Genomic DNA, 25,157 nt, shown 5'->3' with positions numbered 1-25,157 from the left:
TTATAGTAGGCTGATTTACTGATTTGTTCTAATTAAAATTTGATCACTTTGTTTCATGATTTTCTGTCCTTCTATTATGAGTGTTTTCCTTATGTCTTAAGGATCTTATAGTGGTAGCCATTGCTGATTTGTTTTTTAATTTTCTTCTTAGTTATGGTCTGGTCCCAGTTGTGCAATTATCGGCACATTCCCCAGTATGTTCCCAAGATTCTGTAAGAGTCTTTCTGCTCTGGGCCTTCAATTAGTCCAGTATCCTTTTGATGTAAGTCCTTAGTTAACCCTTCTCCTATCTCTGTTTACAAAAAAACAAAAACAAACAAAAACTGTGTTTCTTATATACTACCATTTACCTTGTTTTGTGTTCACCTGTACCTCTTCAATATCAGAAAAGCATTTATCATTGATATGTATTTGTGACATATTTGAACATAGTGCAATACAGTGGGATATACATAGGAGGAGAGAGATTAATGTCAGAGCATTACTCTCATAGAACCATTTTGATTAGTGATCTACCCAGTCTGTTTTCATTAACTTTAGGAAGTATAATGATTAAATATAAAATCACTTTCTTTATCATGACATTCTTCCTCCCAAGTGGCAACTCAACAATCTGTGCGCAATTGTTAGTAATATGCATGGTGTTCATAGCTTGAAGTATCAATTTTCCTAGGGCAATCAACATGCCACTCTGCCAGAGGAGTCTCTATTAAAATGCAAGAAAATATTTGCTTAATGATTATTTTAAATTTATGTATAGATTCTATAAATATTTTCATAAACACATTAATTTTAGCTGTTGCCCTAATTTTGCTCCCTTTTCAGGAAAACTCCTTGAATGAGTTGTTCATAAGAATGGTGACTATAACTGCTCTTGATACCATCATACTAGGTTCCATCAGAAAGTGCATTATCTTTTTATGCTAAGTGCTACTTGGCAAGCTAAATTATATTTAGTTTTTTTGGTGAATGTAGAATCTGTGCAAGGAGTATTAATAGGTTGCTATAAATGAAAGGTGTCATAAAGTTAGGGTCACCTGATGCATCCATTTTCACCTGCCAAAGAGACCGCACACTTCTATCGTTGGTTAGGGTACCCTCTTCTCTGGAAACTTTTGGAAACATACTGACAATTGCTTGTTTTGTGGGCTCCATTTCTCTAGACTCCATATTTGCCATTCTCCTTCTGTTAACATAGTCTTCCTTCTGATAGCGTATAGCCCAATTGACTTTTGCAATGCACATATAGTTATACTGTCTAGAGTCTTACACTCTGGTCACCATGTTTAAAACTTGGTTGTTCCTAAAGTTCCAATACCTTTTATTTCATTACTTAGAGTGGTTGAGTCACAATTACTTGTTAATTTTTATCTGGTTTGATTTTCCAACTTGTGAGGGTATTTTTATGTTTCCCTCAGTATCCTATTCTTTTAAAATATTCAAGTAAATAAGTTCATTATGTAATTCCTATTCGTAGTAATATTATTTTAAATGTGGCAGTATGCTAATATTTTAAAATCTGTCATATAGAATCAAGATTTTAAATAATATCAGATTTGAAAGTTATATTACAAGTCAAGAAAACATATTATTACAGGTTATTATTTTAATATACAGTATTTTGAGATCACCCCAAATAGACAGAGTTGTGATATTTTCATAATTTACACTAATTATGGACGTATTTTAAAGTGCCATTTACTAAGGATTAGTGTCTACAACATTTTTTTGTACCTTTAAACACATTTCTTACCACAAGCTGAACTCTTCCACCGTTAAGTATATCTGGATCTAACTCAGGCAAGAAGTGTTTGCTGCAGAGTGACAAAAACAAAAATCATATTATTATATAAATGTAGAGGAAGAATATTAAAGAAATGCCCAGTGAAAAGTTTGGGAGGAATCAGTAATTTACAAAGTGGAAATAATAGTTTTATTAAATTGGGCTGTATGCAAACATATATACAAATGTGTCTTTCCATAGTCATTTGAAAATTCAATTTGACATAAAATTTAAATTTCTAAACACCACTTTAATGCCACTCTTCTTTGCCAAACACAAATAGGTATAAAGGGCAAAAATTTGAAAGTACCAATGATAGTTAATAAATTATAGAACATATAAATATTTTATTTACTTTTACTTATATATCTTACTTGTATTATGAGAAAGGCAAAGGTTCTTATTTTTAAAATATCTGTAATGTGTTTAAAGCATTATACTAATGCTCACAATTCATTTCTGTTTAAAACTAGAATATTGACATTTGGCTTTTCAAGAACTTCTGTTCTTGAAAACAATTTCTCTCAGAGTATCTACTTATTCCTTTATATATTTTCAAGAGAGAAAAGCTATGAACAATTTCCTGTTATATCATGTGTTTAAATATAACTTATTTAGGGGTAAAGGATATTGTTAAGTGTTTAAATATGTCTAAAATATATCCTGAAACATTTTGCTAATATTTTCACCTTATCTATCCTAATACTTTAAAAATCTCTGAATAATACCTCTTATACCTGATTAAGATCGATGATAAACTATAAGTTACACTATATTTGTTTATAGTTTTAAGGATGCCATCTTATGAATTACATTAAATTGATTAAAACCAACGTAAAAGAAATTGTGCTTGCATTAATTATAATACTTAATGTTCTCAAATGTTGATTGATTTATTCCTATTTTCTTTGCTCACAATGAAATAGGACAAAATAATCCAAATTATAAAATATTGTTTTAATTTCACTTTCATTCTTCACTCCCTTTTCCATATTTTTAAAGGAATTATATGGATAGAATTGACCACATGAACATTTCAATTTATATATATTACAAAAAGATTTCATTTTTTTTTACATATTTTAACTCGCTTCTAAATTAAGGGTTAACCCTCATGATTGTAGGATTTTGTTTGTCTTTTGTTAGTCATTTAAATAGTTACTATAATGCCTGGAAACATTTCCAAAGTGTCAGCTACATTTAGATTCAATATCGATTTATATATTTAGTAAGTGTTTATAATAGCACTTTTTAAATTCTTTTTCTGGACACATGTAGTTAAACAAAAGTCTTGAAAATATTTTCCAAAATATTATCTCTGGACTTTTATTATTTTCCTATAACTTTTGGTTCAGTGGTTTATACTAAATTGCTGTGAGCTGAATTTTGTTTCATCAGAATTCATATGTTGAAGTACTAACCCTCAATACTTCATAATGTGATATATTTGGAGATAGAGCCTTGAAAGAGGCAATTACAGTAAAATGAGTTCATATTGGTAGGCTCCAATCTCATATGACCAGTGTCCTTATAAAAACAGGAGATTAAAACACAAAGAGAATGAAGGATGATGACGTGAGGGCACAGTGAGAAGGTGGCCATCTACAAACCATGAAGACTGACCTTCAAAGAAACCAAACCTGCTGACTCCTTAATCTTGAACTTATAGCTTCCAGAACTGTGAGAAAGTAAATCTATGCTGTTTAAGCCACACAATTTATGGTATTTCGTTACAAAGGTCCTAGCAAACTAATATGTACATTAATGTAACAAAAATTAATTAATTACCTATTAGATTCAAGGTATCTTGTTTATTGTTAAAGGATGTGTTTATTGAGAATATATACTGATATTCTCCACCTTGTGAGCTCACCTCTATCCTGTGAGATAGATAACATATTATCATCTACTATAAAAGAGGAAACTGTAGCATGGAGACATCCTTGAAAATTAGTTATACTACTGGTAAAGCAGCAGCAGCAGTGTTGAACTATAATTTTAACTGCCAAACATAAAAAGGACACAAAATTAAATACCACCTCCAATACATATGATATTTAAACAGTTAATGGATACCATGCATTTAACTTTATACAGTAGAATCATTTGTGTGGTTCATCTCTTAGTTTTAAGCATTACAGAAACAGAGTTCTCAAACATTTTAGGGTAAAAAATATAAAAAGTGATTAAATCTATTCTATGTAAGAGGCCTTTTACAACCTGGCAACGTGATGTATTGGCCTTTGGCTATAAAGTCATGTTTGTTTTAGCACAATTAACCTAGGTTTCACTTTTCAAGATGTGTTTACAATACAAAAATCTAATTTAAAGGAAATGACCTCACCATTTCATATTTCTGGAACTAGTTGTTTCATGAATCCCAACCTGTGTGTGAAGCCATTGGTATGTGTATTCTTTACTCCTTTCTAATTTTTCATTTGCAGTGGCATCCTTGTAGATAAATTCTTCTTCCTTACCTGGGGAAAAATGTGGAAATTTTATTTGTTATTTAAAGAGATCAAATTTTGGCCAAGTAGTTCAGTCTAGGCAAACAATTTTATCAAAAGAAAGAAAGGGAAAAAAAAAGACTAATTCATGGGAGTCAGGTCATCTGTAAGAAAAATGTCAGTCACTTCAGTAATTTTCCTGCTTGAGTTTCAAACCCATCTATCTTAAAAAAAAAAAAAAGAAAATGTTTCATTGTAGCCAACATTTTATAGGACTTGTTTTTTAGTTTTTACATTAAAAATACAAAGATCAAATTTGGTAGAGTACAATTCTAGTATGAAAAGAATATCTGTCCATTATGATGTTTTTTCAGGCTTATTTTAAAGTCAATTGTTCTTATACTAACTTTATACGTATGTAGAATTCATAAATTATATTGAGGATATTTGAAACAGAGTTTTAATTTTGCATAAAACTCAGCTTGGTTTGTGTAAGCTAATGCAATATTTTAAGCTTGGAATATAATAATATGAGGTTTAGGGAACCTGTGCTTATGCCATAGTAGCTATTTCAAAAAAGGAGGTGGGAAGCATAACAATGTAAATGGATATGGGAATATGCAAGAGGAGAAATTTATATAAGGTAAGAATACAAGGAAACAATGAAAATAGTAAAGGAAAAGAAAAAAGAAAATTAAAAATCCAACCTTTATATTCAAATATAACATTTATACATTTGTGTTTGTTTTTTTGTTCATTTGTTTGTTTTACTCTGTGGATGTTACTACTACGTCAATGGTATGCATTTCAGAACTACTCCAAACACCTGCTGTTTTAGACCCTTCCTCCATAGACTTGATCTTTTTTTGAGCCATTACCATATTTAGGGACTTGTTAGCTTTGTAGTTTGATTGACAGTACACCAGAGAAAGGTACTTCTTAAAAACTAACTCCTGGTAATCAAGCTAACAAGAATTCTATAATTTAAAACGCAATATTTAAAATGTTATCTTATTAATTCAGTGTAGATCTTTGCACACAGAAAGTCACCTTATATTTATTTGCAAGTTGTTTGGAAAACAAATGAAGCATGACACAAGGCCAACCACAAATGCTTGATGCATGTGGCACACACACTCATACATACATTTGTCATTCTGCATGTTGAGGATGAAATACCTATCATGTCTTTTTTCCTTAAAAGTTGCTGTTGAAATTGGTGAAATGACTCTAGTTTTCAATTCAAAAAGATAGGGTGGCCAGTTCTCAGGAAAGCTAAAAATCAAGGTGTTTATTTCTCTAAACTATGTGAACTTAGTGAAGTTAACTTGCTGTTGCTTCTCATGCCACCTTATGTTTCTAAAAGGCCCTATCTCTTGCTTCCTGAGCTTAAGTCAACCTCTCCATGTTTGCTATATTGGAGGAGCAATCGCTTGCCATGAGAGAGCTGACCGTTGAATCCATGAGGAGACACCATTCTGGTAACTGACCATATAGGTATGTAGAAACTATACGGGAGACTCAAACAGAGGGAACTTTTGGCATTATCACTTCCAGTTACTGTACAGCGTTAAGTCTTTTCTCCAGCAGAGTCCGAACCTTTTATCAGCCTTTCCTGGTTAACCAAACCAGATGTTGGGCCCGTAAGGGCAGTGATAGAAAGTAGTGAGGACTCAGTGACCACTGATAATCAACTGAGCCTATAGCTAGAACCTTATGACTCTTGATATGTGGAGAATCTTTGTGTAACAATTGTACTTTTATTTTTTTATTTTTATTTGCTTTTTTTTAATTGTGCTTTTAGCTAAAATACAAAAAAATTATCTGTGTCTTTCTGTTTTTTAAAATAATGACATATACTTGCAATAGTCACTTTTTAAAGTACTCATTTTGGAAAGTTTTCCTCAGCTCTACAATAACACTCCATAAATCCTAAGTGGTTTTACATCAGACCTCAGCCAAAGTTCTAAACAACAGTCCTGAGTAAAGATGAGAGATTTCACTGTAAGGGCCCAATTCATATTAACCATTTTAACCCTAAGGCATAGATTGGTAGATTGGCGTGTGCTCAGTGTAAGAAACAGAATAAGCATGTTGGTGAAGTTGGCTGGATGTACTTGAAGATACTGCAATTCATATACTGAAGAAATTGATTTTGTTTTGGTTAAACTATTTCAGGATTACTCCTGTCACTGAGAAGAAGAAAAGACAATTAACTCTTTTAAACTTGCAGAGGAAGTTCTGTTTTTAGTATCTTGCATAAGAAGAATAATGGTGATATGGATAACTTAATGGATGCTTGTCATTAGTCAGGCTGCTCAGTAAAACCTTTCCGTTGTAGAAGAGGCACCATTCTGCCTGCAGAAACTGAAACCTTTTACCTCCTCTCCTTTCCTACTTCTTTGGGTCTTGCTTCATTAATTTGAAGTCTTATTTCCTTTGTATTTTGTTTCATTACACTCTCCTTGTTTTTTCTCTGACTTTTTCTAAACCCCAGTCTCCTTCAAGGGCTCCTCTGCCCTTGCCATCCCTTCCAATCTCAGGATTCTTCTTGGGTTTGATCTTGGCCCCATTTTTTTTTCTTAGGCTATAATTTTCCTGTATGAGGATATTCATCCAAGTTCTTCAATCATTTTCATGATCTCCTTTTGACACATGTATCCATCCAAAGCTTTGCCATTTAGACATGGCACAGATAATTTAAACTGAGTATGTAAAAAAGCTGAACTCGTGTATTATTCCACTTTTTCCAAATTCCCCAAATGGTACCACCATTGTCAATGTATAAATCAGAGACCAGAGTCGTACTGAACCAGCATTCTTCCTCAACCTACAACTGAATACTTTACCTCTTAAATTCTTTCAATCTGTCAAATTTCCTGGATTCCTGTTGCTACTATTTTGTATCAGGCTACCATCATTTCTTCTGAATTAGTCTAATAGCCTTTTCACTGGTCTTTTGTTTGTTTGTTTGTTTTGGTCTTGCTCTCATGTACCTATCTCCATACTGCAAATGGCCTTGCTAAAACATAAATCTAATTTTGCTGCTTCATAAGTTAAACTCCTGATTCTCCATTGCCCTTGGATTAAGTTCATTTTTTTATTTTTATTTTTTGCATGGCATACAAGCCATGCATATACCTTCAGACACATGTTAGATTCTTGCCTCAATCACTCAAAAATATTATAATTACTCGAAATGGTTTCTTTTGCCTATAGACCTATGCTTCAGATTACCCACTTTGCCAATGTTGTTTTTGATTTGTCTTCAGGTCTCAGTTTGGAAATTATATTCTTTGGGGTAAGTCCTTGATCTGTCAGCACTATATTTCCTATTCAAGTTAACTTGGAGATGTCCTCCAAAGGTTCCTATAAAGACTCCATGATAGCATTTATTATGTTATATTTTCCTTTCCTATTCATGTGTCTGTTTTTCCTACTATATATAAACTCTTTAAGGGGCACATAGGAGGATAGTGCTCAATAAATACCTGTGAAATGAATAATTGTCACAGTTGATTAATGTTCTATAAGTGACCTGAGAAGTGTTGAGCTGGGATTTAGATTTTTAGCATGTAGATAAACCTGTGCATTGTGGAGGATAACACATTCCTATATATAATTAACTTAATCATTACAGTAGAAACTTCAGCCCCGAAAATCATAATTAGCTTGGGATAAAAACTGCCAATGAAAGGTGGCAAATTAAAAAGCAAACAAACAAAAACTACTCCATCATATAAGGTTACTTTATAAAATGTCCACAGTGTATGCAGTCCTAGAGGAAATCAGTTCAGCTTTAAAAAGCTCACTAAAAGAAATGAAGTCTCTTTTGAAATTAATGGAAATATTATTCTTTTCTTCATGAAAAAAATAAGTGTTCATTAAACCCATATGCTTCAAATAAATGTTTTCTAAATTTTCAGTATATCATAATATCCTACACACAGGGAGATTAAGATTCAATTATCATTTGGGACACACAAAAAAAAGCTAATTATTTATATTTTAAATACATATGGCAACTTTCCCATGACTATTTTCTTTTCTCCTAATGGCCTTTCTTAGTAATATAATAAAAAAATATTCTTGGTTTCACGGATAGAGATGAGTTCATCTCTTTACCAAAAGCTTTTGGAGGACATAGTTACATGATGAGCAAAATGCTAAATACAATGGAACTATTTTTGGTAACTTTGATAAATGGCTGATTCTATGTATCTCATGCTGGAAACACTAAAAATATGTTTCCATTATAAAGTATAAGTGGTCTGTACATGTTTATTAAAAGAAGTTATTGCATCATACCTCATGAATAAAGCACAAATAAAATTGGAGTTTGGCACTAACAGAATTTTAAATTCATTAACATCTGTATAAATACTTGTTGATAGGCTGTTTATGGCTTCTTCCTTAACCAATCCAATCTGTTGTTGGAAAGTTGATGGCGTTGGCATGAAACCAGTAACTCTAAGAGCCATTTGTGTGTGACAAGCAACATTCCTATTCTTTTATGATATATTTAAATAAATATGTAATTGATCACTAAGGAAAATTATTTCATGAATAAAGAAGAGGATTGTTGTTGCAAAACTTTAAAAACAGAAATTTTGGGAATAGAGCCAAATTTGTATGTAAGGGTCAAAGGCTAACTGCAGCACTAATCACTCCTTTACATATTTCACTATATTTTATGGCAGGGAGGTTAAAAAAAAAAGTACTAGAATGAAAAATACTTGCTAGTTTCTGACATTTAAATTAATTCTCAAAATTTGTCTGTCTGGGGGGTTGGGTGATACGTAAAGTATATGAACGATCTTTATGAGAAAGCAAAGGAAAGTTAGTTACTAAATTATCTTTTAAAATATATAGATTTTGCAGATGCAATTTTCAATATTATAGAAATGCTATATTTAAGTGAATCCCTCTGAAATAACAGAAACATTCACAAAGTGGATGTAGTTGTGCTTATTAACCATTTATAATAGGTCTTCTGTATTCAACTAATATATATTTCTACCAGAAAGGAGATGTTTTGCCATTTATATGTTCAGTTGAATATAATCTCATTAATATCTTTATAGTGGAGTATCAAATATTACGAAACTAGTAGTCCTTCATTTTCTTCTGCAAGAGCAATATAAAGTTATATAGTCATATGTATAGTCACATTAATGTGTAATTTGTCCCCATGTTTGCTGTTAACTAGGGCTGGGACTAGGGTAAGTCAAGTGGGGCAAATGAAATACCTCAGGCACAAAATTTAACGGGTTAACAAAAATGTCAGGAATCAAGGTTAAAAATATTTTCATGTAATATTTTAAATAAAAATTAATGGAAAAATCCCTGATAAACAAAAAAGCTTTAAATGACAGGATCAGTAACAGTGCTGTGCCAAGCTGTATTGGAACCTGAGGTAAAAGGAAAAATAAGTACTCATCTTTCATTGTCATGGCTTTGGCAGATTTACCCATTTCTAAGTAATATTAAGTGTTAACAGGATGTTTTTAGAACTACCTGGTAGCCATTGTCTAAGATTGCTTTCTGTGTTTCCTATGAATCTGGCACACCACTTAATTTTTCATTAGAAGAGGTTCTGGAATTGTGACATTTGAGAAATTGATTATAGAATAAATTAATTCAGTCTATATTGGAGAGGCTACACCTCAGTGATCTATCTGCTAGCATCTATCTTGCATGTTATAAGTTGGCTTTTTCACCTACTAACTGTGTGATGTTGGGCAAATTGTCTACCTTCTCTCTTCCTCAGTTTTTTCCTCTTAAAATATATATAATAATATAAAATAACTGGATACATATCATGCCTAACATATAGTAAGGATTTAATTACTGTAGCCATTTTGCTATTTTTACCCCTAAGTTAAAGGCTATTATGCATAGTCTTAGTGCTACCTCAGTTGCCATGGGCCTAGACTTAGCTATGCAGGAGGTAAGACTATCTGTAGGAGTCTTCAAATCCAGGCCAAGACTAAGGTGCCAGGGGGTCACTGGAAAGATTCCAGGATTAACCACAAAACTAGAAAGAACAATTTTCTGGGGGAGTCCAGGGAGTCCTCCTTACCAGAATTCTAAACCTTGTAACAGGTATTTTTTAATGTATTTTATTTCATAATATATGAGGATTTTAGTGTGTCTTTAAAAAAAAAAAGTTAATTTCCAGAAGATAACAAGGGTACACAGTCCTAATTGATTTCAAGTTATTTCAAATAATTTTTAGCAATTGCTCAGTAATAAGCATGAAGGAGGTTCCATTGACATGATTCTCTCCTGTTTCACTCTCTCAATTTAATTACTGTTGGAAAATATTCCCCTATCCAATCTAGACTCCCTCAGGGAGTGTTAATATAGTAGGTCATCCAAACTAGGGCCCACCCAATGGAATAAAGGAGAGGCTGATGATATAAGTAGGTTGGCCCTCAAAATATCATGGCCATAGGGCCACATAAATATTACTTCCACCTGTTTTTTGTTTGTTTGTATAGTTGGACTTCAGATTCTTGCTGTATCTGAAAGCTTCTACTCTGGTAAAAAGACATCTCTAATTCTACTCATTTATGTATATATCTTAATTGAGGGCCAAGTACATGATTAATTTCCTTTACTAGTTTTACTTCAAAAGAAGCCAATAAATAGTTTTATATTGATACACTAATGATAGAGACTTGATGGACCCAATTAAACATTTTTATATCATTATAATCACTGCTTTTTTATAGCTACAAAACAGAAATACTCATAGTACGTATGTTAATACATTCATAATGCATTTCTCATTGACTATTAGTTTTCTGCATGTGATGATTTTTCTACTTGTCAAAAAGAATACAGATATGCTTCTGTTACAGAGCTAACATCACATAAAATATTGAATGTATATTAAAATATTGCTTGCATTATAAAAACCAATAAGTAAATATAAGTAAAAATAATTTTCTTTCACAGTTTGAATGAAAAACATATTAGAGACTAATAAACCTGGTCCCAAACTTATTGTTTTCCATTGGTTATAATTTAAACAAATATCTCCATACACTGAAGATTTAAGAGTTTTCTAAGTGTATACTTTATTGATGCAAAATTTTTTCTTTCATCATATTTTGTTTAGAAAGATAGATTTTTATTTTAGCTAGCAGAAGTTCATTCATAAATGAATAAGGGCCTCTATTCACTGATTTCACTTTTAATTGAAAAGATAGGTGAAAGTATTATTGATCTACTTACATTGTAGTCAGGAAACAAGTCAAGATAGGCATTGCAAGTATTCCCTACAAAATTAATTTTTGGCTTTAAGCTACTTATATAAATATTGATATGTGGAAGCTCTTTTCTGAGGAGAAATTGGGGGTGGGGTTTGAAGCTGGAAGGGACTTCAATTGATCAAGTCACTTTGTGTATCATAGACATATTATGTAGACATAGATACACTTTGTGTATCATAGACCGTTAGGAAGGAAAGCAAAATATGGAGCACTTCATGAATTTGCGTGTCATCTTGTGTAGGCCATGCTAATCTTCTCTATGTCATTCCAATTTTAGTTTATGTGCTGCCACGTGGGCACGGAAAGCTCTTTTTAATCATTTTTATTTTGTTGTGAAATATACAATGTACACAAAGTATGGCTTTAGCAGGTGTTTACAATTTCAAGGTGTATAAGTAATTATACATACATAAATATTATATAAATTACATTTTATATAAACTATTTTATATAAAATTTATATTTTGCATATATTTTATTTTATTTTATTTATATATTTATATTTATATTTATATAAGTATATGATATAAAAATATAGACACAAAAATATATATAAACATAAAATATTTATGTTTATATATATTTATAGTTTATATAAAATTATATACTTTAATATATATTAAAATTATTCTATAAATAAAAATATAAATACATATTCCATGTGATCTCCGATCATTTAAAAAAAAATAGAAACTGCTTGCATACAAGAAGTCTTGCTCAAAAGTCTCTTCTCTTAGGGATAACCACTATGCTAAAGTTTATAACCTTGACTTTCTTGATTTCCTTAAAATTTTCACTACCTATGTATAAGCATTATAGTATAGCTTTGCTTGCAACAATTCTGTAGTTATTCTTTTGTGTTTGTTTGCTCAATATTGTTTATGAGATTCATCTATGTTGCTGTGTATAGGTGCAATTCATTACTTTTCAGTGTCATACTGTTTTCCACTGTATGGATGTATTAGAGTTTATCCATTCCATTGTTGTTAGACACATGGGCTATTTCCAGTTTGGGTTATTAAGAAAAATACTGCCCTATCCTTGTACAAATTCCTATAGGGCAAGCATCTAAGAATGTATTCGAAGGACTGTATGAAATGGATATCTTCAAGTCAACCACATGTAACGTTTTCCAAATGGTTGTACTAAATTATACTTCAATTAGCAAAATATAAGTCCTATTGGTTATGTGTTTTCCAAATCTTATTTTTGTTAGGATTTTTTTTAAACTTTGCAGATTTAATTTGTATTTCTCTGCTACAAAATGAGATTAAACACCCTTTTATATGTTCACAAGTTATTTGGATTTCTTCTTTTGTGAAAAATATGTTAAGGCTTCTTATTTATTTTTTTCTATTAGGCTATTTGTATTTTAATGACTTTTAGGAATTATACACTCTGGATATTATACATTCTGGAACTTTGTTGATTATATGTGTGGCAAATGCCTTCTCCATCTCTGTGGGTTATTGTTTCACTACTATTCTGACATTTTGGCTTTATAGAGATTCTTAATTTTAATGTAAATATATTTATCAAGATGACCAGTACTTTTGCATATTGTTAAAGAAATAATTCCATATCCAATGTTATATTCTTCCACATTGTCTTCTGTTATGTTTTATGATTTTGCTTCTTATATTTGTTCTTTAAGGTGGACATAATTAATTTTTTTTAATGTTTATTTATTTTCGAGACAGAGAGAGGAAGACACAGAATCCAAAGCAGGCTCCAGGCTCTGAGCTGCCAGCACAGAGCCCGACACGGGGCTCGAACTCACCGACCGTGAGATCATGACCTGAGCTGAAGTCGGACGCTTAACTGACGGAGCCACCCAGGCGCCCCAATTAATTTTTAATATAGGTAATTTATTAAAATGTATTGGAAAGTCTATCTATTCCCCACTGATTTAGAATGCAATTTGTCTTATAATATCAATTAAGCATATATGCAGGGGTCTCCATCAGTTATCATTTTCTGTACTATTTTACTCTACCCTGTCCTACCCTATCCTAGAATTACCATCTCATCCTACCTCACCTCATCCCGTCCATACCGTACCACCCATACCATGCAATACTATTTGCTTCAGCTCTATAATAAGAGCTTATTAATAATAAGTTATGGTGTTTGGCAAGGACTCTCGATTTAGTCATCTTTGTTGAATGTGTTTTGGCTATTTGAGGATTTTGACTTTCCATACATTTTTAGATTCTGCTTGTCAATGTCCATAAATACCTCTTGGGATTTAATTGAGAGAGCATAGTATCCACTGTTAATTTGGGGAGAATTTAAATCTTTGAAATTGAGTCTTTCAATTCATAGATTTACTTATAGTTTTTCTTTAACATTTTTTGATAGAGTTCTACAATTTCCCTGGTAAGGTCTTGTACCTCTTTTGTGAGACACATTCTTTGGCACATGATTTAAAAAATACTATCACAGTTTGAAATTTTTTTCCATTCTGGTTGCTTGCCTAGAATGTTAGGTTTAATATTAGAGTTAAGGTCAGTCTGGGTATTATATTTTTCTACGAATTGTTCACTTTCTCCAAATTTTCAAATGTACTGCCATATGGTTGTTCACAATATTCCCTTACTACTGTTTTAGTTTGTATCATTTGTCATCCATCCCAGTTTTCCTTCTTGATATGGTTGTTTGTGCTTTCTCCTTCATTTTCATAATGAGACTTGCCAGGGGTTAATCAAATTTCTTTCAAAAAATGTATCTTTATCTATTAATTGTTTTACTTTTAAAAATTGTATTAACTATTGCTTTTATACTGCAATACATAGATTTTTTTATTGTTAAGTTACTTTTTAATATTTATGATTTTTTGACTCATGAATTTTTCAGATGTTTCTTAATTTTCAAGAAAATAAATACTATCTGGTTATCTTATTATGGTTCATTTATGGTTTATTACATTTTATTCAGAAAACACACTGCACATGATTTCAATCCTTAAGAAATTTCTGAGACCTCATTTCAGGTCAGTATAAGTTAAAGTTTTGTAAATTTCCTGTATGTGTATGAGGGTAATGTACATTCTCCAGTTGTTGAGTATTTTATATATGTCCTTTAAGCAAATGCTATTAAATTGGTTTATCAAACCATGTCCTTACTGATTTTTTGAGTGCTTGTTCTATAAATTGCTAAAAAAGATATAATAAAATTCTCCCAATATAGTTTAGAATTTTTGACCTCTCTTTGCTACTTCCTTCATATTTACCTTATATTATTTAAAAATTAATTAATAACATTCATTTTTTAGATCACTTTTACGTTTAAAACAAAATTTGAAGGTAGAGACATTTTTCTATACACTCCCTTCCCCTACATGTTCAAAGCTTCCCCCATTACCAACATGCTGCCACTCCCCACCACAGTGGTACATTTGTTACAATCTATGAACCTACACTGAAACATCATAGTCACCCAAAGTCCACAGTTTACATTAGGGTGCACTCTTGATGCTGTACTTTCTATGGATTTGGACAAATGTATAATGACTTGTATCCACCATGACGGTATCATGCAGAGTAGTTTTTCACTGCTCTAGAAATCCTCTATGCTCTGCCTCTTTACTCCTTCTCCCCAGTCCCACCCGCTAGCAATACTGATTTTTTTACTATCTCCATAAGTTTTGCCTTCTCCGGAATGTCACATACTTGGAATCATACATAGTCTTTTCAGGTTGGCTTCTTTCACTTAGTAATATCCATTTAATGTTCTTCCATGTCTTTTCATGGCTTGGTAGCTCATCTGCTTTCGTTGTTGAATAATATTCCATTGCCTGATGTGCTACAGTTTATCCATTTATCTACTGAAGGATGTCTTGGTTGTTTTCAAATTTTGGCAATTATCAATAAAGCTGCTATAAACATCTGTGTGAAGATTTTTGTTTGGACATAAGTTTTCAACTCATTTGGATAAATACCAAAGACTGAGATTGCTGGATCCTCCAGTAAGAATATTTTTAGTTTATAAGAAAGTTCCAAACTGTCTTCCAAAGTGGCTGAACCATTTTGCACTCCTATCATCAATAAATGAGAGTTCTGTTGCTCCGTACCTTTGTCGAAATTTGGTGTTGTCATAATTCTGAATTTTGGCCATTCTAACAGGTGTGTAGTGGTATCTTGTTGCAATTTGTATCTCCTTGAAGACATAGGATGTGGTATGTATTTTCATATACTTAATTGCCATCTGTATATCTCTATTGAAATGTCTGTTAAGGTCATTGGCTCATTTTTTAGATATTGGGTTGTTTGTTTTCTTCTTATTGAGATTTAAGAGTTCTTTGTATATTTTGGATAGTAGTCATTTATTAGATAAATGTTCTGCAATTCTTTTCTCCTCATCTGTGGCTTCTCTTCTCATTCTTTTGACATTGTCTTCAGCAGAAAACAGGTTTTTTATTTTATTGAAGTCCAGCGTATCATATTATTTATTTTATGCATTGCACCACTGGTGTTGCATCTAAAAAGTCATAGCTATGACCTAAGCCATCTAGATATAGATCTTCTTCTATGTTATCTTATAGGAGTCTTAAGAGTTTTGCATTTTACATTTAGCCCTGTGATTTATTTTGAGTTAATATTTGTGAGTGGTATAGGTCTATGTCTAGATTTTTTTTTTATGTGGATGTCATCTTCTTCTAAAACCATTTGTTGAAAAGACAGTCTTTGCTCTTTTGTCAAAGATCAATTGACCATATTTGTATGGGTCTATTTCTGGGCTGTCTAAATTCTGCTCCATTGATCTATTTGTTTATTCTTTTGCCAATACCACACTGTGTTGGTTACTGTAGCTTTATAGAAAATCTTGAAAATCAAGTATTGTCAGTCCTCCAAATTTGTTCTCCTTTAATATTGTGTTGGCTATTCTGAGTCTTTTACCTTCTCATATACATTTTAAAATCAGTTTGTTAATATCCACAAAACGATTTTCTGGGATTTCACTGAGTCTACAGATCAAATTAAGAGGAACTGAAATCTTGCCAATATTGAGTTCTTCTATGCATGTGCATAGAATATTTAGCAATTTATTGAGGTCTTTGCTTTATTTCATCAAAGTTTTGTAGCTTTTCTCATATAGATCTTATACATATTTTGTATATTTACACCTAACATTTAACTTGGGGGGACAATGTAGACGGTATTGTGTTTTTAACTTCAAATTTCACTTGTTCATTGCTAGTACATAGGAAAGTGATTGACTATTGTATCTTACACCCTGAAACTTTGCTATAATTGTTTATTAGTTCCAGAAGTTTTCTTATGCTTTCAAATTTTCTATATAGATGATCATGTTGCTGCAAACAAAAACATTTCATTTCTTTCTTCCCACTCTGTATACCTTTTATTTCCTTTTCTTGTCTATTGCGTTAGTTAGCACTTCCAGTACAAGGTTGAAAAGAAGTGGTTACAGGCAACATCCTTGTCTTGTACTTGATTTTAGTGGGAAAGCTTTGACTTTCTCACCATTAAGTGTGATGTTAGCTGTAGGTTTGTTTGTAGACATTTTTTACCAACTTGAAGAAGCTCCCCTCTATTCCTAGTTTATTGAATTTTATCAGGAATGGTGGGTTTTGTGAAATGTGTTTTGGCTTCTACAGGTATCATGTGATTTTTCTTTTTTAGCCTGTTGATGTGATGGACACATTGATTTTTCAATGTTTAACTGGCTTTGCATACATGGGATAAATCCCAAAATAGTGTGTATAATTCTCATTATAAATTGTTGGATTTGATTCACTAATATTTTGTTGAGAATTTTCTGTATCACGTTCATGAAAGATATTGGTCGGTAGTTTTCTTGTAACGTATTTGTCTGTCTTTGGGATTAGGGTAATTCTGGCCTTAAAGAATGAATTAGAAGGTATCCTTTCTGCTTTTATCCTTTGAAAGAAATTGTAGTAAATTTGTATAATTTCTTCCTTAAATGTTTGATAGAATTCACCAGGAACCCCTCTGGGCCTGGCACTTTCCATTTTGGAAAGTGATTAATTTTTTATTTAATTTATTCAAGAGATATAGGCTTATTCAGCTTGTCCATTTATTATTATGTAAGTTTTGGCAAATTGTGTTCCAAAGAATTGATCTATTTCATCTAGGTTATTATATTTATGGGCATGGAGTTATTCATAGCATACCTTTATTTTTCTTTTACTGTCCATGGAATTAGAGTGATGTCCCCTCTATCATTTCTGATATTAGTAATTTGTGTCCTCTCTTTTTTTCTTTCTTAGTTAGCCTGGCTAGAGGCTTATTAATCCTGTTGATCTTTTTAAAGGACCCGCTTCTGGTTTCATTATCTATTGATTTCCTGTTTACAATTTTATTGATTTCTTCTCTAATAATTTTTTTTTCTGCTGCTTACTTTTAATTTGCTTTACTTTTCCAAGTTTCCTAAGGTAGAAATTTAGATTATTGACTTCAGATCTTTTTTTAAATGTTTATTCATTTATTTTGAGAGAGAGAGGAAGGGGCAGAGAGGAAGAGAGAGAATCTGAAGCAGGCTCCTTGCTGTCAGTGCAGAGCCCAATGTGAAGCTCGATCTCACGAACTGTGAGATCATGACCTGAGACAAAATCAAGAGGTGGATGCGTAACCAACTGAGCCATCCAGGCACCCCTCTTCTTTTCTAATATATGCACTTTGCTATAAATTTCCTTCTAAGCACTGCTTTTGCTGCATCCCACACATTTTATAATAAGTGGTGTCTTCATTTCACTTTCATTGAATTTAAAAGTTCCATTAAGTTCCAAATATTTTTAAATTTTTCTTAGTTTAGTGATTTTACTTCTGCAAAAATTAGTCAAAGGATTCATAAAATAAAAGAATGTAAAATAAGACACTACATACCTAAAATATGGGTAGGGAAAGGAGGGAAGAATGGGTTTAAACTTAAGCAGTTTTCAACTTTATATAAATATGCAGAAGATGTTATATGCAAACCTAATGGTAACCACAAACCAAAAACCGGTAATAGATGTGCAAAGAATAAAGAGAGAGGAATCTAAGTATATCACTAAAGAAAGCCACAAACCATGAAAAAGAACAAGAGAAGAAAGAATCAGAGAAAATCTATAGAAACAATTACAAAGGAGTAACAAATGTCAATAAATACATATCTATCAATAATGACTTTGAATATAAATGGACTAAATGCTTTTTTTGGAAGAAAAAAAAAGACCCATCTATATGCTGCCTACAAGAGACTCATTCAGACTGAAAGACACCTGCAGATTGAAAGTGAGGGGATGGAGAAATATTTACCATGAAAATGGATGCCAAAATAAAGCCAGGGTAGCAGTACTTATATTGGACAAAATTGACTTCAAAACAAAGAATGTAACAAGGGACAAAGAAGGACACTATATAATAATAAAGGGAACAATCTAACAAGAGGATATAACAATTATAAATATTTATGCACCCACCGTGAAAGCACCCAAATACATAAAACAGTTAATAACAAACATAAAAGAAATACTTGATAGTAATACAATAATACCAGTGGACTTAAACATCTCACTTACATCAATGGACAGATCATCCAAACAGAAAATTAACAAGGAAACTATGGCTTTTAATGACACACTGGGCCAGATGGATTTAACAGATATATTCAGAACATTCCATTCTAAAACAGCAGGATAGACATTCTTTTCAAGTACACATGGAACATTCTGCAGACCAGATCACACATTAGGCCACAAAACAAGGCTTGACAAATTAAAAAAAAAAAAAAAAAGAATCAAAGTCATAGCATGTATCTTTCCTGACTTCAATGATATGACATTAGACATCAACCAAAAGAAAAATCTGGAAAGGCCACAAATACATGGAGGTGAAATAACATGCTTCTAAACAATGAATAGGTCAACCAAGGAATCAAAGAAGAAATCCCAAATTACATGAAAACAAATGAAAATGAAAACACAAGGGGCCCAAATCTTTGGGATGCAGCAAAAGGGGTTCTAAGAGGAAAGTTTATAGCAATACAGGCTTACTTCAAGAAGCAAGTAAAATTTCAAATAAAGACCTAACTTTACACCTAAAAGAAGTAGAAAAAAGAAGAACAAACAAAACCCAAATCCAGCAAAAGGAAGCAAATAATAAAGATTAGAACAGAAATAAGTGATATAGCAACTTAAAAAAAATAGAAAAGTTCAATGAAACCAGGAGCTGATTCCTCCAGCCAGACTTATGGAGAGAGAGAGAGAGAGAGAGACAGAGAGAGAGAGAACCCAAATAAAATTACCAGTGAATGAGAAGAAATAGCAACCAACATCACAGAAATACAAATAGTTGTAACAGAATATTATAAAAACCTATAGGTCAACAGATTGGAAAACCTAGAAGAAATAAATTCCTAGAAACATATAAATTACCAGTTACTAGCAATGAAATTGAGTTAGTAATCAAAAAACTCCCAACAAACAAAAGTCCAGGACCAGATCAATTCACGGGCAAATTCTACCAAATATTTTAAAAAGAGTTAATACTCACTCTTCTCAAACTGTTCCAATAAATGGAAGAGGAAAGAAAACTTCCAAATTCATTCTATGAAGCCTGTATCATCCTGTTACCAAAACCAAATAAGGACACAACAACAACAAAAAGAGTACTACAGATCATTATCTCTCATGAATATAGATACAAAAATGTTCAACAAAATATTAGCAAACCAAACCCAACAACGTATTAAAAAATCATACATCATGATCAAGTAGGATTTATTCTCAAGATGCTAGTGGTGGTTCAATATTCACAAATCATTCAACGTGGTATGTCACATCAATAAGAGAAAGAATAAAACCATACAATCACACTTTGTTATTTTATTTGTTTACTAGGGACAGAAATCTTTATAGTTTTAGAACTAATGATGAGATTAGACATTAATCTTTGCAGTAGACACACACCTTACTTATGGCTTTCTAAATCCCATAGTCAGCAGTTGCAGGATAAGTTAAATCTATAAAAAATCATTTACTCAATATCAGCTACTAGAAGAAGTATAGTTTCTTAAAAGAATTCAGTTCTATATGTTATATTAATAATTCACAAATAAATACTGATTTTAGGAATAGTCAAGTGTGAATGTAATTTTTTTTTTAATTTTTTTTTCAACGTTTTTAATTTATTTTTGGGACAGAGAGAGACAGAGCATGAACGGGGGAGGGGCAGAGAGAGAGGGAGACACAGAATCGGAAACAGGCTCCAGGCTCCGAGCCATCAGCCCAGAGCCTGACGCGGGGCTCGAACTCACGGACCGCGAGATCGTGACCTGGCTGAAGTCGGACGCTTAACCGACTGCGCCATCCAGGCGCCCCGAATGTAATTTGATATAAACCACAGCTATGACATTTTGCTTTACTAATGGATATGTCCTGCCCCAGAAATATTTGGCAAAATAAAATTCTGCAAATCAAGCATTTTTCTATTCACATCAGTTTTTGGTCAGAAGCAAGGTATAAATAAAGTCATAGTCCTAAATTAATAAGATTTTTGTTATATTGTTATCTCAGAGTTCGCATCATTTCCTCTGAAATGTCTTTATTACCTGTAGTTTCTAGCATTTCTAATTTCTCTCCTACAACAGAAATTTATAGACCAACATTTAGTGGACACCCTCTGAGTTAACTCCTAGCCCCTCCTTTTTGGGTTTCTCCCCTTCCCCCATTCACACATTGTATAGAGCACCCCCAGTGGGTATGTTTACTAAAGTCATAGCTGATGGGACTGAGTAATATTACATTGTATATGTATATGCCACTCCTTCTTTATACATTCATCTACCAGTGGACACTTGGGTTACTTTCATATCTTGGGTACTGTAAATAATGCTACAATAAATATCAGGTTGCATATATTAAAAAAAAGCCATGTGATAATTTCAACAGAGACAGTAAAAAATTTGACAAAATACAACATTCATTCATTCATAATAAAAACCCTCTGCAAAGTAGGTCTAGAGGGAACATATCTCAACATAATAAAAACCCACAGCCAGCATCATACACAATAGGTGAAAACTGAGAGCTATTCCCCCAAGGTCAGGAACAAGACAAGGATGTCCACTCTCACCATTTTTACTCAACATAGTGCTGGGAGTCCAAGCCACAGAAATTAGACAATATAAAGAAGGAAAACTCTCACTATATATAGATGACATGATACTATATACAGAAAACCCTAAAGACTCCACCAATAACTACTAGAACTGATCAATGAATTCCGTAAAGTTGTAGGATACAAAATCAACACATGGAAACCTGCTGCATTCCTATACACCAATAATGAAGTAGCAGGAAATGAAATTAAGAAAACAATACCATTTACAAGTGCATCAAAACAACAAAATATCTAGGAGTAAACTTAATCAAAAGGTGAAAGACCTTTACTCTGAAAATTATAAAACGCTGATGAAAGAAATTCAAGATGACTGAAAGAAATAGAAAGACATTTCATGCTCATGGAATGGAAGAACAGATATTGTTAAAATGTCTATAATACCCAAAGAAATCTACACATTTAATGCAATCAAATACCAACAGTGTTTTCCACAGGGCTAGAAAAAACAATCTTAAAATTGTATGTAACCACAAAAGACCTCAAATAGAAAACAATCTTGAAAATGAAAAAAAAAAAAAACCCCAAAACTGGAGGCATCACAATTCCAAACTTAAAGTTATATTACAAAGCATAAATAATTAAAACAGTATGGTACTGGCACAAAAATAGACACATAGATCAATAGAACAGAAAAGAGATCCCAGAAAGAAACCTACAATTATATGGTCAATTAATCTTCAGCAGAGGAGGAATGAATATACAATGGGAAAAAGACAGTTTCTTCAACAAATGGTGTTGGGAAAACTAGACAGCCACATGTAAAAGAATGAAACTGGACCACTTTCTTTCACAATACATAAAATAAACTCAAAATGGATTAAGGGGTTAAATAAGAGACCTGAAAGCATAAAAACTTTTAAGTGAGCACAGGCAGTCAGCCACTGCAACATTTTTCTAGATATGTTTCCTGAGGCAAGGGAAATAAAACAAAAATAAACTATTGGATTCACATCAAAACAAACAGTTTCTGCACATTGAAGGAAAACAATCAACAAAACCAAAAAGCAACCTATTAAATGGGAGATGAGTTTTGCAAGTGACATATTTGATAAAGCATTAGTATCAAAAATGTATAAAGAACTGATACAACTCAATACCCAAAACCTAAATAATCCAATTAAAAAATGGACAGAAGACATGAACTGACATTTCCTTGAAGAAGACTTACAAATGGTCAACAGATACATGAAAAGATGCTCAACATCACTCCTCATTAGGGAAATACAAATAAAAACTACAATGAGATATCAACTCATACCTGTTAGAATGGCTAAAATCAACAATACAAGAAACAAGAAGTGCTGGCAAGAAGGTGGAGAAAAAAGAATCCTCTTGCACTGTCGGTGGGAATGCAAATTGGTGCAGCCACAATGGAAAACATAAGGAGGTTCTTCAAAAAATTGAAAATAGAACTACATATGATCCAGGAACCACACTACTGGAGATACACTCCCAAAATACAAAAACACTAATTCAAAGGGATACATGCACCCCTATGTTTAATGCCATATTATTTACAATAGCCAAATATGGAAGTAGTCCAAGTGTCCATCAATAGATGAATGGATAAAGCAAATGTGGTACACACATAAAATGGAATATTATTCAGCTATAGAAAAGAATGAAATCTTGCCATTTGCAATGACATGGATAGAGCTAGAGAGTATAAGGCCACACGCCATATAAGTCAGTCAGAGGAAGACAAATACAAATGCTCTCACTCATATATGTAAGTTAAGGAACAAAACAAATGAGCAAAGGAAAAAAGAAAGAGAGAAACCAAGACACGGACTGTTTTTTTTTTTAATTTAGTTATTTTGAGAGAGTGAGCAGGGGAAGGGCAGAGAGAGAGGGAGGAAGAGAGAATCCCATGCAGGCTCCATGTTCAGCACAGAGCCTGATAGGGGGCTCGATCTCATGACTGCGAGATCATGACCTGAGGCGAAATCAATAGACGCTTAACTGACTGAGCCACCCAGGTGCCCCAAGAAATAAACTCTTAACTATAGAGAACAAACTTATGGTTACCAGAGGGGAGGTTGTTGGGGGGGGGGGTTGAGGGAAATAATGGGTGGGGATTAAAAAACACACTTATCATGATGAGAAAAAGCATAAAATCAAGTGAAAAAAGTAAGTAAAAATACAAAATTGTGCCTTGAAAACAAACAAAAACAATATTTAAACAAAGAAAATGTCTGTATTTTGTTCTTATTCTGGTGAATTTCAGCTTGACAGTAACTTCCATTCATACAACTTACAGATCACTGAGATATTCTACCTCTTCTGCCTTCTATTGTTTTTAAGACATCAGCTGTTAGTCTAACTGCAACTTCATTGGTAATGAGTCTCCTTTTTTTCTCAGTAAGATTTTTGTTTTCTGATGTATAAAGTTTTTCTCTGATGAGCAGCTCTGGATTTTGGGGACAAAAAAATATCCTGCTTATAATTCAATTTCTTGAAACTGTTGATGATGCCTTTCATCCAGCTCAGAAAAATTTTCAGTCATTATCTTACTGGATATTGCCATTGCCTCATTCCATTTAGACATAATTAAACCTTCCCTAACTTTTTCCATATATTTTTATTTCCTAATTTTTTCATCTATTGGCTTATCTTCACTAGATTCTAGATAATGTTTTCTCACATATTTCCAAGTTCATTATTTCTTCAACTTTCTCTGATCTGCAGGTAAACCTATATTATAGGTTTTAATTTAAATTATTTTATTTTTCATTTTAAAGTTTATATTCAGTTTTCTCTAATCTACTGTCTCTTGCTGATATTTCCAAAATATATTTTAATCCTTAAAGTAAGCATATGTATTTTATAATAAGTGTCCAATAAAAATTAATATAAATTATTTATATTTTTTGTGATGTCTATTATTTCTATTGGTTTGACTCATGGTATCTTATTTTTCTTATAAATAAAAATGCATTTTTCCAGAGATGATAGGTTTTCAATTCTGCCAGGTACATAAGGGTGCTTTCAGATTGGGATCAGATTGTTTTCTAAATTATATTCTGAATTTATGTTTGTTTCAGAAAAAAAATACCATCCTTCTTTATTTCCCCACATACAAGTTCTATACCATCTGTTAGCCTTCTAATTCTTTCCTTTTCTATCTATATTTACTCCTCTATCCCAATATCATAACACTCATATAGTGCTTCTTTGCCCAAAAGTATTTCTGTACTTTAAGTTTTAACAATTTTTACCTTTTGTTTTCTATGTACTCACTGTTAGCACCTTTCCTAAAGTCAAGTCATCACACACAGTGAAAGGATTCTCAGTCTATACACAAGATATACTAACCATGACTGGCTTTCAATATATTTCACTAAGTTGGAAAAATAGATTATTAAAACACTATCTATCTTTTTTGAATGATGCAAATTTAATATATCTTTGTTGGTGGAGAGAGAATTGAATTAAAAATCAGGAAAACTGGTCATCATCACTTCAAATCTTAGTTTCATCAGTTGTGAAGTGGAAATGAAAC

At 32.3% G+C, this 25,157-nt stretch overlaps 1 protein-coding gene and 1 non-coding gene across 9 annotated transcripts in view; both read right to left on the bottom strand.

Moving 5' to 3' along the window:
• The window catches only part of LRRIQ1 (leucine rich repeats and IQ motif containing 1), a 207,889-nt gene that overhangs the window by 31,612 nt on the left and 151,120 nt on the right, over positions 1-25,157 (bottom strand). For all 8 annotated transcript variants that reach the window (XM_015539066.2, XM_015539067.2, XM_015539068.2 and 5 more), the window contains 2 exons: positions 4,128-4,260; positions 1,754-1,814 (listed from right to left, as the gene is read on the bottom strand). In XM_015539066.2, coding sequence (XP_015394552.1) covers positions 1,754-1,814; positions 4,128-4,260 — 194 coding nt within the window. The remainder of the gene's footprint in view (positions 1-1,753; positions 1,815-4,127; positions 4,261-25,157) is intronic.
• LOC122240630 lies at positions 11,708-11,810 on the bottom strand. Its single transcript, XR_006220409.1, has one exon. It is a non-coding gene; the product is annotated as a U6 spliceosomal RNA (small nuclear RNA).

This window comes from Panthera tigris, chromosome B4, assembly GCF_018350195.1.
Source record: "Panthera tigris isolate Pti1 chromosome B4, P.tigris_Pti1_mat1.1, whole genome shotgun sequence".
NCBI classification, from domain to species: domain Eukaryota; kingdom Metazoa; phylum Chordata; class Mammalia; order Carnivora; family Felidae; genus Panthera; species Panthera tigris.
Note: the sequence above shows the minus strand (reverse complement) of the source record. Positions and strands in the feature narration are given on the sequence as shown.